Consider the following 16,229-nt stretch of genomic DNA (forward strand, 5'->3'; position numbering starts at 1 on the left):
GACATGCGCTGGCTTGAGCAAGGGGACCTTGCGTGCGCTGCAGGATTTTAATCCATGACGGCGTAGTGTGTTACTAATGGTTTTCTTTGAGACTGTGGTCCCAGCTCTCTTCAGGTCATTGACCTGATCCTGCCGTGTAGTTCTGGGATGATCCCTCTCCTTCTTCATGATCATTGATGCCCAACGAGGTGAGATCTTGCATGGAGCCCCAGACTGAGGATGATTGACGGTCATCTTGAATTTCTTTCATTTTCTAATAATTGCACCAACAGTTGTTGCCATCTCACCAAGCTGCTTGCCTATTGTCCTGTAGCCAATCCCAGCTTTGTGCAGGTCTACAATTTTATCCCTGATGTCCTTACACAGCTCCATTGTGGAGAGGTTGGAGTCTGTTTGATTGAGTGTGTGGACAGGTGTCTTTTATACAGGTAACGAGTTCAAACAGGTGCAGTTAATACAGGTAATGAGTGGAGAACTGTGAGAGCCGGAATTCTTACTGGTTGGTAGGTGATCAAATACTTATGTCATGCAATAAAATACAAATGAATTACTTAAAAATCATACAATGTGATTTTCTGGATTTTTTTTATTTTTTAGATTCCGTCTCACACAGTTGAAATGTACCTATGATAAAAATTACAGACCTCTACATGCTTTGTAAGTAGGAAAACCTGCAAGATCGGCAGTGTATCAAATACTTGTTCTCCCCACTGTATTTGCAGCCTAAAATATTTTACCTTGCTCCTAGAATACACCATAAAGCAGGACTTGGCCAGAGACATCCTAAACCCCCATGTTAGAGACCAATCTTCTACAACTATAACAGATTATTGCATCCTCCTCATCACACATGACATTCCCATCTCTCTTTCATACTCATCTGCATACAAAGCCATGCCCACTCCCTGTCCCACCTCCTTAAAGATGCAATTTGCAGAGAAATCACTGCCATTTCCTGGTCGCCAGAATTCGAATAGTCAGCCTAATTTCAGTTTGTGACAAAAAAGTAGTCAATGTAAATAATCATTTTACCATCTAAACCACTGTGAATATATATTTTCCATAACCAAAAATATTTTATTTTCAGCTGTTTGAAGCTGGTGTAAAAAAGTGAAGGTAAAATATGCAAAAATGAAACTTACAAACAGGCAGCATAGAAATCGTACACATGGAACAGATCTACCACATTTTAGACTTGCTTTCTATGAGAATGACAGATCTATAACTCACATTTCTATGTGAATTTGTACAGATCGCCCAAAACGTTACATATTGCAGCTTTAAATATGTCATCTATCATCAGGGTTAACAACACCGGACGAACTACACTTCCCCGAGAAGAAACATTGCCCACTTAAAACCACACTGACAATTCTGACCCCACCTTCACCCTTATGACTCAATCGAACATGATCAACAACCCTTCCCTCCACATGGTATTGAAAGCTTTCTCAATGACAAAATACACAACACTCATCACCTCTTTTATTGTCAGGGCCTTGGCTATCTCTGTGCTGTCATCAGGGCATCCATGGCAGACCTCCCTCTCCTGAAGCAACTCTGTGCTACGCTCATCAAACCCTTAACTTCCCAGAGATACACTACATCATCCTACTCACTACCATCTTTTCTGTCAAGTCACACATGTTGGATGTATGCGTGGTCGGCCGAAAACTGCACGCCCTAGCAGCATCTTTACCTAGTTTTACAAACAGCAACACCACAGCACATTTCCACCCAGCAGGTACCACCCCAGTCATCCACAGCATATTAAACAACCCTAACACAGCTTCCAACACACTTTCCGGTGCGTGCTTAAATATCACATAACACACCCTCGAGGAGCAGTCCGCCTGCAGCCCTCCAACACCCTTGTCATCTCAAACACCCTTGTCATCTCAAACATGCCCTTACGAAAAAAGATTGCAGTCAGAGTGCAGTATAACTCCAGTGCACTACAGTATGCTGCAAATACTGCATCCAAAATACTTTTATGCAGTAATTTTGCAGTGTAACAGCAATAAGAGTGCAGTACACTGCAGTTATTCTGCAATTACTGTGTCCAAAATACCACAGTCAACTGCAATTACTGCACTTTCAAAGCTGTAATAGTTTTTGTAAAGGTAGAGAACTCATCCATAGCTTCTCCTGACTCCCCCTTTCTCTTTAAGACATATCCATGCTTCTTTAACTTTTCAATACGTCTCTTCTTGCTCTCATAACACAGGTGCTCACATCTATGAACCGCTGCATTTGTCTTTTCTGTACTTGATACAGCTGTGATGTTTTCATCTACCAACACTGAAACACCAACACTGGAATTCCAACTCTGCTTTTACTCCGCCTCTTCGCTGTCAACTGTCCCAAAGTTCAACAGAGATCGACTATCTCTGCTATCGATATATTTTTCTCTGCTGTGTGGCAGACTGTTGTAGTCGATTCATAGCTTTAAAATGTGGCGGATAAATAAAGATGTCCCACTCAGGCCGTTGACAATTGAAAAAAATTGTCACAGTTCCGGTCTGCTTAAGGGGTGTTTCTCCCATAGGCACCAATGCATTAGCAGCTGGGTCTGGTCCGCTTAGTACATTGATCTGTATATGAACCAGAAAAAAGGAGCGAGTGAGATGTCTCGCTTCCTGTTTTATCTCTGATAGCTATGATCCATATCCGATTTCGGATTTCCTGATATGATTAGGTGTTGGGAAAGAACGAAGTTCATTCAATTTAGCTAGTCTTTTCTGGAACGTAATTGTTTCGTATGATTTGGGCATTTAGAGTACGGTGTAACTCAAGTATTACGATTCAGTAAACGTACAAAGGCAAAGCGCTGTTTTTATTTGTGAAAAGAAGCGGCTAGGTTAGCCAGCTAGATTTAGCTAAAGCCTTTAGCCTGCGCTGTTGAAATGTCTGCCTCGGCCGGTGTCTCTCCGTCAGCCCAGGGCACTGCCCTGGTCAGTCCGGGCACGGGGTTGTCCATGTTTCGGTGGCTTGAGGTTCTGGAGAAGGAGTTTGACAAGGCGTTTGTTGACGTCGATTTACTACTGGGAGAAATCGATCCAGATCAAGCTGACATCACCTACGAGGGTCGTCAAAAGATGACAAGTCTCAGCTCCTGTTTTGCTCAGCTTTGCCACAAAGCCCAGACGATTTTTCAACTTAATCACAAAGTCGAGGTGAGCACAAGCTTTTCTTGTATCAATGTTAAAAAGTATGTGTATGATCATCTGGTATGTAAGGGTATGCCGGTTATGTATGAATTATTAAATAGCTGTCAGAACGTCACTTTCCATGACAGTGCGTCTCTGCCCATCCAGCTGACTGTCAATTGAAATAGCTAATTGACATAGCTAATCAGGCATCACACACACACGATTTGAGTGCCCCTCCACGTTGCCAAAACTATTGATGAGAGAAACAAAATGAAGGATTATGCTATCCCTTACTCCACGTATGACCTCACCATGCTCACATTAATGAATGTTTGATCAGGAGTGTAGTTGACAATGTCAACAAGACTTTCCCAGCAATTCCTGACTACCATAGAGCTCTTATTACTGCATGTAAATCAATACTGCATTTCAGCCTTCAGCTTCAGCTCAATATATTTCTGAGGCCAGGAAATCTGGCTTTACACAAGCAGTTGGCCCCCAACAACACCAGAACGTCATTGCCTATTAGGCTATTTGACGTGGCTAAAGTAAACATTTGTGGAAAATCCGCTATCATGCAATTTGCGAAGTGCCTCAGTTTTCTGTCCAATGGCAGAGTGTGTAACCATTTAAAATGATTCTAAGATATATTTAGAGAAAATAGGTTAGATCTGCATTGTTACATACTTTCTACCGGCCTACAGTAGTTTTATGAGCTAATGGTAGGTTGATACAATGGTCATATTAGATGGTGGTTGTCCCCATGTCAGGTATCGGGTTTATAGCAGGAAGGGTAGGTCAGAAGCCCATGCTAAATATACATCAAAGGCCCAAAAAAATCCATGCCTTTTGCGGCCAGTGGCTATTGTGCCCTTCTCCCTGAGTGCTGCGTGCTCCATCACGTGATCGGGTCTTTCTCACAGGCTACAAGTGAAGACAGACACATCGGATCAAATTCCGAGGTGCATATTGAAGATATTGGAAGAACGTCCACATATACTTTTCTTCAGCCAACAAGACGAGTAGGCATAATGGACAGCAAAAGCACTAGCCTATGTCAATCTACTATCCCCCATAGTACAAAAGTCGACCTATTCTGTGCGAGAAATAAATATTTGTTTCCTACATGATTCCATATGTGTTATTTCATAGTTTTGATGTCTTCACTATTATTCTACAATGTAGAAAATAATAAAGAAAAACCCTGGAATGAGTAGTTGTGTCCAAACTTTTGACTGGTACTGTCTGTATGCATTTTGTTTTGTTTTAGAATGTACCATTCTCATGCACCTGTATCGAAACAGAGGCATCGGGAAAAAAATACATGTCATCTATGCACTTAAATAGCGAATGGAAGACACTTTTCTCCATGGTTTATTTTCATGCCAGGCAGGTAGGCTATACTCCTGTTGTAAATATAAGCAAAGTGCTTAATATTAGGGAAGTTGAGAAATAAATATAGTAGGCCTAGCCTATAGAAAGCTGGTGCGATTCTCCTCTTTTTAGTAGAGGCCATCTCCTCTTTTTAGTAGAGGCCATCACTCTGTTTTCTCACGCAATTGCATAGCCTATTGAAATGTTGCTCAGCATGAGCTCAAGGGTACTCATGAAGTGTTTGATTAGATTTTCAAATACATTTGCATTGTCGTCAGTGATTAGAGGGACAATAGAGTGCAAAGTACCAGGCAGTTAGCAAGTTTGGTAGGCTACTAATGACCAGCAGCATCAGAGCTTGGAGAAGCCTAATCACCGTGACTATACGGTCACTTGGAATTTGACTGCCCTCATGACTCGTGACTGCCGATGCGGCGGTAATACGGTCACCGCAACAGCCCTATTTAGGCCTGCCCTACTAGACTGTTATTGATTACCAAACATAAAAAAGTGATTGCTCAGCTATTAAGACTTCCTCATCCTCGTCTCCGGTCTGTTACTCAGGTATTGTTTATCAGGAAGAGGTCAGCCGGATGCCTGTTTTTTCCTTCCTTCATGCTTAGAGAGCACAGTGTTTAGGAGCAAGGATATAGAGACTCCAACCACGAGACACACATTCCACACTTGCCCAACACTCTGTGTCACATCAGGAAGTCCTGCCCCTTTTTGACGTGTGTGTGTGTGTGTGCATTTGTCTGCTTGCATGCGTGTGTATGTCCGTGTCTTTTGTATTTTGTCGGTTGGTTTGGCGTGCGATGTCAGCAGCTGCACTGTGTAGGCTAATGTTTCTCCTGATGTAGCATACTGCCACCTGTGTGTCCAGACATGTGGGCTGTCTCAGTCTGAATAGAGGCAAAAGTGGTCAGCAAACAGACACACACACTCCTAATGTCCTGAATTATTTAAACTTTTTTTCCCCCTCCTACCCTACATTTGAGGAGTAAATACAGGCTAAACTGTCTTAAATGGTGGGTTGTACTGTAGAATATTCTAGGCCTGTTTGATTTAGACTGGGTCTCTGTTATAATGAAGTCCTGCCTGATTACTGCAATGATAGATGAGTCTGTCTGAGGATGATGATTGATAAATCATTTAGGAGATGGGTAGTTTAGTATTCAGGTAGATTCGCATGATATAATCACACTCCTCTTTCATCATCATAGGTGGAGTGAATCCTAACCTTATTCAAAGCATACTGTGGATCAATTCATTCCTACAGCTGTGACATGCAGGTGGCCCCATTTCAATGCCATAAATAAATAGATGAATTGTTCTCTGCACTCCACTCTGCTTCCCGTGTTGCCAAGCTGAATAAGCTCCAGAGACGAGCACAAATATATATATTTTCTTCCCAGGGTTTTGTTGTGTACAATAGACAACCTTCAGCGCAAGATCTGTAGGACAATTCATTTTGGCACAATTCCTTCAGGCTTGAATAACAAGGAGCCTGCTTTATAAGAAAAATAGCATTGTAAAATCTGATGGAGAACAGAGTGGAAATGTAAAACGGGAAAAATGGAATTTGATCCGCGCTGGGATAATGATTTGGGCCTGGTACACTTGACTTGACTAAACATACATGATGATGAGGGTTCCTAAGAATCTAGAAAGTCTGAAGAAGCGTACAATTATGTAACTCTGTCTGTCTGACTCTCTCCCTCTCTCCTCCAGGCTCAGCTGGTTGGCCTGCGATCAGAGCTGACTGACGTGCAGGCAGAGAGGGTGGTGGTGGAGAGGGAGGTTCACGACCAGCTCCTCCAGCTCCATGCCATGCAGCTGCAGCTTCACGCCAAGGCTGGGCAGACCGTGGACTCGGACTCCATCAAAGACAGGATGGTAGGGCACCGACCACACACCCTTACACCCACACGACTCTCGCTCTAGTTTCTACTAGGTACGCCCTACTGTGGTTTCTTATGTCGCTGTTCCGTCCAATAATAAAACTACCTGTATGCGTCTTGGACATTCTTGGGAAGAAATACAAATACCTTTTTATTTTTTTTTACCGTTGTTGATGCGTTACTGTACCTGAATCTTCGGACTGCTAAATTATTTTATGGTATACCTGCTAAGGTTCCAGTGGGCCTGTAAAGTGGTAAATGGTTGCATTCTTCCCCACTGCTTGGCTGTGATTTTCTAACCTCTGACCCCTTCTCTGTTCTTCTCACCTTAAGCCTGTTCCCTCAGTGGAGGAGATGGTAAGTGTGTGCATGTCCTCTGTGTGTCTGTTTTTTTAGTTGGGGATAGCTGTGCGTCTGTGTCTGTACTCATCCCACCCTCAAGTTCTGTCTTTTCCTGCTCTTGCTAACAACAGTTCATCAACAAGTCCAACAGGCTGCCTATGGGGCTCATGCTAGTAATGACTGACAGTGACAACTGATCTGGAATTAGTGTAGCTTTGTTACATTGTCTGTTATTGCCTATTCATGTATGTCCGTGTTGCCCCATTTGATTGGAACGTGCATGTTTTGATACTTGGAACGTGTTTTGTTTCAATTGTCAAAAAAGCGCAAAGGGAAGTCAATGATTTCCAGGATGTGTGTGTGTGTGAGTAACCCAGTTTGCGTGTTGTTCGTTCTTAATCAGCAGAAGTGTCAATGCTTTGAACTTATGACAGCCAAACCCACAGTCACCTATCTTGTTTGCGTGTATTTTGTCGCCAAGTAGATATTTAATTTCTGCTTCACCGATACGGTGTATTGTATCCATGTTTGTCTGTGACATGGTCTTTGTGGCTGCAGCCCAGCCTGTGAGGATGCAGCAGTGGACTGCTCTTTTCCTGCTCCCTGTCCTGTGGGCCGGCTGCAGTGCCTGTCGACTGCGCTTCCTCTAATGTTGATCAGAGGAGATTGCTCCAACCTCCAGTCATGGCCCATTCTCTCTGACTCCTCAGTGGAGCAGGGAGGGGTCTCTGTACAGCGAAGTGCCAAAGCTAACCGGAGTTAAGCACTTGCACTCTATCTTTCTCTGTAGAGTTTAACTCAACCATTTCTCTTTGTGTGTGTGTGTGTGACAGGAGAGGGAGCTGCAGGACAACAAGAAGGAGAAGGTGAAGGAAGTGAAGTTGGAGGCAGAGGTCAAGCTGCATAAGAAGGAGAATGAGGCCCTCCGCAGGCACATCGCCGTACTGCAGGCTGAGGTCTATGGGGCCAGACTGGCAGCCAAGTACCTGGACAAAGAGCTGGCTGGAAGGTAACCCTAGCTCCAGCTCCAACCCTAGCTCCAACCCTAGCTCCAGCTCCAACCCTAGCTCCAACCCTAATCTTGACATAACGCAAATAGGATCTTCCCCTCCAAATTCCCAATTTAACCCCTGATCAGGGCCATATCCATTTTTCCACAAACCGAAGCAAGCAGATTTGAAATAGGGAGGGACTACCTGAAACCAATAATGCTGGCATTGGTAACTGGTTGTCTTTGTGTCCATTGTCTCCAGAGTTCAGCAGATCCAGTTACTGGGTCGGGACATGAAGGGGCCCGCTCATGACAAACTATGGAACCAGCTGGAGGCTGAGATCCACCTCCACCGCCACAAGACAGTCATCCGAGCCTGCAGGGGGCGCAACGATCCCAAGAAACCCCTACCTTCTCCAGTAGGGCATGTGAGTGGACATCAGAGCCATCGCCAGGGGATTGATCTTAATTGTAGTTAAGGTATTGTTACTGTTTGCTTTTCGCTATTTATTTGCCTGTTTGATCTCTCCCTCAGGAAACAGATGTACTAAAGAAGACCCAAGGAGTTGGTCCTATTCGTAAAGTAGTGCTGGCCAAAGAAGATCACGAGGGACTTGGAATTTCAATCACGGTAACCTCCACCAATTTAGCCCAAACCAGAAAGTGTTAAATGCTATGTCTTAACCTGTAGTGTGTTGCTAATCTGACATGGTCCATACCTTAATATGTGTGTGCATGTCTTATTTCCGGATGGAAAGGGTGGTAAGGAACACGGGGTGCCCATCCTGATCTCAGAGATCCATCCTACCCAGCCTGCGGAGCGCTGTGGGGGGCTCCATGTGGGTGATGCCATCCTGGCTGTCAACAGCATCAACCTGAGGGACGCCAAACACAAGGAAGCCGTCACCATCCTCTCACAACAGGTCAGACTCGGCTCCTGGGAGAGAGAATGGCTGAGTGCTCGCATCTTGAATTCAGGCAAACTTAGCCTGCTGGTCCAGATATGTTTGCTTTGTTATGTTTGTTGTCATGCTATACATGTATGACATAATGACTGCATTGAAGCGTTGGTACATGTACACTAAGGGACCATTCTAAGTGAAACAATAGTAAAAAGCTAAGACATTCTTTTTGTGATTTCAAAAGCATTTATTGAGTTGGTGACACCTTTTTGTGTGAGTCTGTGTGACCATTTAGTGGTTAGCCTGGGGGTTAAAGTTTTTACTGAGAGTCAGTCATCTCTCCTCTCTAAAATATCAGTGGTGACGTCAGTCTGTCTACAACCGGAGGTTCATGCTGGGGTTAGTCAATTCAGCATGCGGGACTGCTGCTCTGCATTGGGGGGGAAAACAGTTAATCATGCCTCAGCAAACCAACAAATGAACTAAGTAAGCTCTTGTTAAGTTTTGTCTCACCCTCTGTGGTGTGTGTGTGTGTGTGTGTGTGTGTCCTCCAGAGGGGAGAGATAGAGTTTGAGGTTGTGTACGTAGCCCCGGAGGTAGACTCTGACGATGAGAACGTGGAGTATGAGGATGACGGCGGCCATCGCTACCGGCTCTACCTAGATGAGCTGGAGGAGGGGTCAGCCGCCAGCAGGAACAACGGCACCGCAGACTCCGCATCGCTACAAGGTATATTATGTCTACTGTACCTCATTATTCATAGAAAACAAACACATTGTTTTCATAGTAGTATGGCTTTATTTTAATGTGCGTGCATTTTAAACAGTGTTGTCTTACTTCACATTTCGCTTGCTTTATACAAATGGGAGTCTTTGTGTTAATGTGAAAATGGACTTTAAAGAGTACCAAAATGCCATATGAGCATATGGGAATGAACTGAAAATGTAGCGTTTCATCCACCTGAAAGGCCCACAGAATGTGATGGTAGATCCTCCAGTAAAGAGAGAGTATTCATGTCTGTCTCTGTCTCTGTGCCTACTGCTGCAGCTCTGGAGAAGATGTCCGTGAGTGACAGCCCGGAGAACGGAGACACCGGGATCTCCAGTGAGACGCCATCGGAGGAGACCCTGTCTAAGGCTGCTGAGTCCGGAGAGAGCTCGTCATAGAGGGAGGAGGGGGGCTGAAAGACTGAAGTGCATGTGTGTTTGTGTACTATACTGTATGAGATTTGAGAGACTGGCCTGCACTAGATTCCCCCGGAGGATATATGTGGGGATAGAGTTGACTCATCATTAAGTTGTTATGGAAACACACTCGGAGCTCTGTTGAATTCACGTCACTATCTTCGTGCAGTGGTGAGGAGCCAATTAGATGAGACCCGATATTGAGGAGAGGATGTGGGTCTAGTTTGGAGAAGATGGTAGATCTCTCAACTGAGTGGTATTTTTCTCTGTTTGCGTATAGTTACTGATCCTTTTTGCCCCCACACTGACGACACTACCTTACTGGGACTGCCCTGCTGGTAATGAATACTATTTTACAAGGCCGAGAAAGATCTTCTCCCTTCATAAGTGTTGGCTTTTATTTCTCTCTTCCACATGTAGCTACTGTAGATGAGGGTTTTTCTCTCAACCTGAATGTTCATCTTCTACCACTGATTATGGTATCGATGTTGAATCCCACGTCAAACCTGCAGCGCTCTTAGATCCACCTACCAGTAGGCCTAGTCCTTAGTGTTCAGAATATGAGAGGGCTACATTCACCTACTGTATGTCAAAACAGAATGTACAGGGCAAGAATTCTAACTATATCAGCTATGAGGGTGTTCCATCTGTGTTTGATCAATGGTATCACATAATGTCACCATAGTTCAGTGTTTAAATGCTGGATACATCTGTTTTTCAGTCCTCTGAGCACTCATTACACAATGTTTTTCTTTGATGGCTCAGTTAAAAAAATATATATAAAAAAAACTCAATATAAAATCATTTCTGGGTAGCAATCAATTAAAATGGTTAAATAGAAGCAAATTGCTCCTTAGCAAGAACAGTTTCTCAAGCAAGAATTTTGGTAGAACTGTCTGAGTGAGGAGGTAAAAACTAGCTATTATTGGAAGAGAGATTTGGAACTCTCTCTTTCTTATTGGTCTAACAAATTTACCACCTGGTGATGTCAACAGGCAGGCAAAAACTCCATCCCACCAAAACTGGCTGAAATGTCAGGTGATCTTTTCAAACAGCTCTTCTACTAAAAGGGCATTATCATAGTTAATGGTGTTTAACTGACCAGTGTTTTTGCAAAGTTGGGCTATATCTTCAACATTACACGGACAATGATATGATTCGTGTGTGTATAAAGCACTGCAAATTGAGTCGTCTGTAAGAGGAAGTGAGCGGTCAGGGGGACAACTCAAAAGGACAGAATAGGGAGACACCGGATTGGAGGGCCAAATCTTGTCTTTTCAGTTGTCACGTTGACCAAAATCAGAAGTGCAATGTCTTTTTTCCCCCTCTTAAACTCAACTAGGATTTCTCCTTTGTTCTAGTCCCTTTTAACGAAGTACATATCTTGCCTTTTGGATGCATCTCCCAAAAGTCCATCGTTGGTTGGTTTTCCCCACCCTTCTCTACTGCTGGTGTCAGTGGCAGTCAAACTGTCTTCAGACTCGTTAGGACCCAAAGATGACTGACAACAGTGTGTCTGCTGCACTGTGTTCTGACATCTTCTTTACATGTATTTATTTCACCTTTATTTAACCAGGGAGGCCAGATGAGAACAAGTTCTCATTTACAACTGCGACCTGGCCAAGATAAAGCAAAGCAGTGCGACAAAAACAACACTTACACATAAGCAAACGTACAGTCAATAACACAATAGAAAACATATGTACAGTCCGTCATAGGTTGGTAACCTTATCTGAGTGATGGGGGTTTGTTTTCTAGCTTTATTCAATTCATTTTACACAACCAAAAGGTTTCTGTATATGCAAAGGATAATAGCAATAGAATGTTTTTATGCACGATCCATTTATTCAAATTCACAAACTATCATCTTAGACTATAGAAGTAAATCTGTATATGCTATATTAATGTATTAGCTATTTTAAAATCATTTTTGTAGATAATATCGGGAATTTAGCTACTGTAGTAGCATCTTTACTTATTACAAATGTACCCCCATGGAGGGTGTGTGTGTCATGACAATCTGCAGCCTTGTGTTCTAATGTTGATCTCATTCATGGCCATTTCTTATCAGTGAGGCTAAACTGCAGGTCCGGTTTTGGATGTAAATTGCGCTTTGATCTAACTCAAATGCTCTGCATGAAGGATGTGTCCACACCCTGCTTAACGTTAGTGAAATGAGTGGCACTAGAGACCGAGGCGTCATCCCAACACTGGCGCTGCATGTCATGCCATAAAGAATGTTCATCTTTCCGCTTGTTGCCAGGGATTTCGCCAGAAGGAACAAAGGCTCCCTTTTTGTACACAGTGTTTTTTTTACCCGATCTGGTTTTCTTAATGTTATTTTATTATTTTAAAAGGAGTCTCTGAAATATCTGTACGTAATGTATAACATTAAATAAACAAATGTATTTGCCCAATGTGGTCTGTGGATAGCCAGCCCTGCCGTGAGGGCTCAGATCTCTTGAAGGATTCAATCTTCACTAGGTTGTAATGTGAAGATCCAAATGTTTGAATGAGGAACAGAATGATTAAGTGGAAGTTTATTTGTTCTGATCTGTTTGTTACTATAATATTGCTTTTGTTCAGTGAACCACAATTAACACCAGGGGGCGATGTAAACTGTAGAACCAGTCGGTACAGTCTGAGTTTATACATACATGAAATGTTGCTAATTAAAAGTTATGATTCAAACTGCTGATCTTAGTTATGGTATAAAAAAAAATTGCCAAATACTTTTAAATAGGCTGCAATTTTAGATTGAACCGTTTCGATGGGAGGCACAGTACAAAACAGATAGGCCTTCAATCAATTGCATACTCCTCAAAACCCATTGGAGAAGGTCAGAGGGGAGGGACATCAGGCTTTCTCATCCAATTGGTTTTAAGGATACATAGGTCTCGAGTAGTATGCAATTGAGAAAAGGCCAAGCTCATATGAACAAAGTCAGCAGTCTGCAAGAAGAGACATGACTGGAATTTGAGGGGATAAGGTGAATAGCTAGGAGCAGTGTGTTCGCCGAGAGCTGCTCTGAGTCTGAGCTTTCATGTAGCTTTGGGTTGGAGGCTGGAGGTGTAAACAGTGTTCCACACCCCTGTGTGAACGACCAAGCCGAGGCCACTAGCAGACACCACCACACACAGTCATCACAGCCACAAAACAGGCTCTACTCAAGCCTAGTCTATCTCCATCAGACCATCACCCTACCCCCTGCTTCTGAAGAGACCAGTGACGTATTATCAGGGTCCTCAGGCCGTCATACCCCCCCACAACCCAGCTCGCTCCCCTCGGGTGGACCCATAGCTGGGAGAACTGGGCAGCAGTAGTGTGGCTGATCATCAGCTGCTTCCCCACGACTGACACCAAACTGCCACATTCCTCCACAGACAGACACACGCTGAGTGGAGGTGGTGGGGATCCTGCAAACTTCCTGCTTCTTTGGGCGCTGGGACTGGAATGCCGGGCATCCTAGGGCCGAGGCTACGGCTGCTGAGAAACACATTTTCACATAGTAAAGAGACCTTGACATGAAGAAGTCAACTGCTGGTGTTTTTATTCAGGGCTCAGCTTACAACCAACATGCAGTAGACATACAGAATGTTTTGAAAAGAGTGACATCACAGCGAGTCTGTAGAGAATAACTTCTCGGAGTACATGTACATACAACCCAGCTGAAAAGATCTCCCAAAAATATTTCACAGAAATGAAAGAGTTCTTAGCTCGATCCCAAGTTCTGTCTTCAGTACACAGCAGCAACACCACAGGCACAGGTGCTTTAAATACAGTCGACAGCATTTATTCCATTTCTTTTTTCTTTCCTCTTGGCAATATACATTTTCAAACTATGCCCTTGTATGTACACACCTATACACAATCGACTAGACTGTAGTATTGGTACCATTCAACATGGCTTTGTATTCAACATCCATTTAAATGGAACTGGCCTGTATAGTAGTTCACCATGTCCAGCTAAACAGAGCATCTGAAAAACACAGCTCTGTGATGTGTTTCAGTCCAGTTTACTCCTCTAAATCCCCTGCCGGGCGTTTCTCAATACGCCAGACTAACTGTAAACACTCTCCTGTTGCCTTTTCATTGGCTCGCTGATCCCACTGACCAGATCTGCCTCCAGACTGACACAGAGCAGCGATGCAGCCGTCGGCTTCAGAGCCCCCTGCAACATGGTGACAAAGCCCCCATTGTGGGGGACCCCATGCGGTGACACCAGTCCTTTCAGTCACTTCATTCACAGTGTGTACTTACAATTCTTTGTTAAGAGCACGGACTGACTTTGTTAAACATCCTATAGTAGGACCCGCTGGGGACAAATCTACCACTTTCAACTGGGGTGCTGCTTTATTTAATAAAGCACTCTGCTTCCTCTATGCTTCCCTGCTGAAAGCAGCTTAACCTCAGACCGAGAGATTCTGAAAGCTTTATCGTGACCTCAAAATATACTGTACAGTTAAGGAACGAAGTCACATTATTTCTTAATGTATGTTACAGTCACAAGCATCAGTCACAGTTGAGAATGAGGAGAGGTATTTTCCCATTTTCAGGATATTTCCTGTCTCCATCACCATTTGCTTTTTAATAAAATCACCCCACCCCTTAAAAGAAATAGGACAGTTGAAGTAACCATCTGTATTTTCTTATTCACAAAATGTCTGCCAGCACAGCCCCAGATACAAGCACTGTCATCTCCCACATTCCTGAAAGTCAGTTGAGAAATAATTTAGCGCTTGTGTTTGCTACAGTAAGCTCAGTCCAAAATGGCCATGAACTGATCAAAATCACAGTTTGACAGTTTAGTCCTGTAGTCCCAGACATGTTCCATCTTCAGGTTCCTCCAGAACTGCCCTCAGGGTCTGGTCTATGGTCCGGCCTGTGGCCCATGGTGGGAGCCACCCTCACACAGTCCCTGGGGGTGGAGTAGGTTTCCAGCACGGCCGGCTTGGCCTGGGGCCTCTGGTAGTCTGAGAGGCCACTGCTCTGGCCCACAGGCTTGTTCACCTTGGGGCTGTCATAGACCCCCTCAGAGTTACTGTGTCCCCGGTCTATTTTGAGCTGGGGCATCTGGTAGCCCCCGGAGGAGCCCACCCCTGCCTTCCTGTCCAGGGTTGTAAAGGATGGGGTCTTGCTGAGGACCACACCTGGGACGCTGTAACTAGCCGGGTCGGGCAGGAACCCGTCCTTGTGGAAGGTGTGATGCTCGATGATGGGCGTGGCGTACTCTGGCTCCTGGTTGGTGAGAGGCAGGGCATACTGGTTGGCTGTGTGCAGGTAGTCGTAGTGGGTGGAGGGGTTGCTAGGATCCTCTTTGGTCTCTGTGTCCATAGGCCGGAACGTAGAGCCCTTCCTGGCCACTGTGCCAACCCCAATCATCAGAGGCTGCTGGTACTCTGGAGGACAAGGACACAGGCCACTTAAGAACAGAATACTACCAACTTTATTACCGGTGATCAAACGTGACAATCTGTTTTGGAATGAGAATATTAAAACACCAACTCAAAAAATTGTTTTCACTCAGTTATAATGAATAACATGACTCTGTTATAGATCAAAAGGACACCACTTTTTCAACACGGACATTATCTCTTTGATTTCTCTGTATATACAGGTAGCAGGTTAACAGTGCACAGGGAGCCTGTGATCTATCTAAATATAGAATATTCAACCCTGGCAGAGTATGTGAATCATCAATAATTGGTGCCCTGAAGGGAAGCTGTGGATTATTAACAGTAGCAGTAGACCATTATTCATCTGGCTGCCCCTCAGCCTGTCAGGAACTATTCAGCAGACTAGTAGAGGACTTTCCAAAGTCAAGGATTACACCGGCTAGCCTCCTGCTGTCTCCAGCTTTAATGATCAAACCCTCTCCAGTTTACCCAGAATTACATGTAATTACTGATAAGAGCCAGAGAAGAGAGGATCGTCAACTGGCTTTACAGGCCATTGTGTGATGTCTTCTTACTTTGTATGGTCGGTTCACACACTGAGCCAGGAGCTTACAATGAGTTCTAGATGACCTTGGCCATGGAGTGAGCAGAGAACTGTAAAGCAGAGAATTGTGTGTGCGAGAAGGGTCACAGTTACTGTGAATGGAGTTGTCTGTAAAGAGTGGAGAGCTTGACTTTCAGAGTTCACCACCACACACTGCCTGGGTGGTGGAGTAATTATGGATCAATACAAGTAACCCAGCCTCTCGTGAAGGAAGATGGAAGTTCAATAGCAGGTGGTGGTGCCTAGGGCCGTTACGGTGACTGTATTACCGCCACACCGGCAGTCAAGTCATAAAGGGAGTCAAATTCAATGTGATCATTTAGTCACACTGTCTCAGCCTCCAGTATTTATGCTGCAGTAGTTTATGTGTCCGGGGGCTAGGG

At 44.2% G+C, this 16,229-nt stretch overlaps 2 protein-coding genes across 3 annotated transcripts in view; one reads left to right on the top strand and one right to left on the bottom strand.

The window, feature by feature from the left end:
• The first annotated feature begins 2,600 nt into the window (after positions 1-2,600).
• gopc (golgi-associated PDZ and coiled-coil motif containing) lies at positions 2,601-12,263 on the top strand. 2 transcript variants are annotated; one of them, XM_035774839.1, is made up of 9 exons: positions 2,601-3,176; positions 6,258-6,422; positions 6,761-6,784; positions 7,603-7,778; positions 8,023-8,188; positions 8,296-8,391; positions 8,519-8,683; positions 9,217-9,391; positions 9,710-12,263. In XM_035774839.1, the coding sequence occupies exons 1-9, from the start codon at positions 2,907-2,909 to the stop codon at positions 9,826-9,828; spliced, it is 1,356 nt and encodes a 451-aa protein (XP_035630732.1). In that variant the 5' UTR covers positions 2,601-2,906; the 3' UTR covers positions 9,829-12,263. The 2 variants fall into 2 exon arrangements, with proteins under 2 accessions (XP_035630732.1, XP_035630733.1); XM_035774840.2 differs by lacking the exon at positions 6,761-6,784 and having other exon boundaries at positions 2,604-3,176.
• A 1,116-nt stretch (positions 12,264-13,379) lies between these two features.
• dcbld1 (discoidin, CUB and LCCL domain containing 1) overlaps positions 13,380-16,229 on the bottom strand; it is a 38,895-nt gene continuing 36,045 nt past the window's right edge. Inside the window, exon 15 of the mRNA XM_035774841.2 lies at positions 13,380-15,245. Coding sequence (XP_035630734.1) covers positions 14,683-15,245 — 563 coding nt within the window. The 3' untranslated portion in view covers positions 13,380-14,682. The remainder of the gene's footprint in view (positions 15,246-16,229) is intronic.

The sequence above is a fragment of the Oncorhynchus keta genome, chromosome 8, assembly GCF_023373465.1.
Source record: "Oncorhynchus keta strain PuntledgeMale-10-30-2019 chromosome 8, Oket_V2, whole genome shotgun sequence".
NCBI lineage: Eukaryota > Metazoa > Chordata > Actinopteri > Salmoniformes > Salmonidae > Oncorhynchus > Oncorhynchus keta.

Coding starts and splice junctions, on each gene's coding strand:
- gopc (XM_035774839.1), top strand. CDS start 2,907: ATGTCTGCCTCGGCCGGTGTCTCTCCGTCAGCCCAGGGCACTGCCCTG. Junction 6,785..7,602: donor TTCCCTCAGTGGAGGAGATG/GTAAGTGTGTGC, acceptor TGTGTGTGACAG/GAGAGGGAGCTGCAGGACAA. Junction 8,684..9,216: donor TCACCATCCTCTCACAACAG/GTCAGACTCGGC, acceptor TGTGTCCTCCAG/AGGGGAGAGATAGAGTTTGA.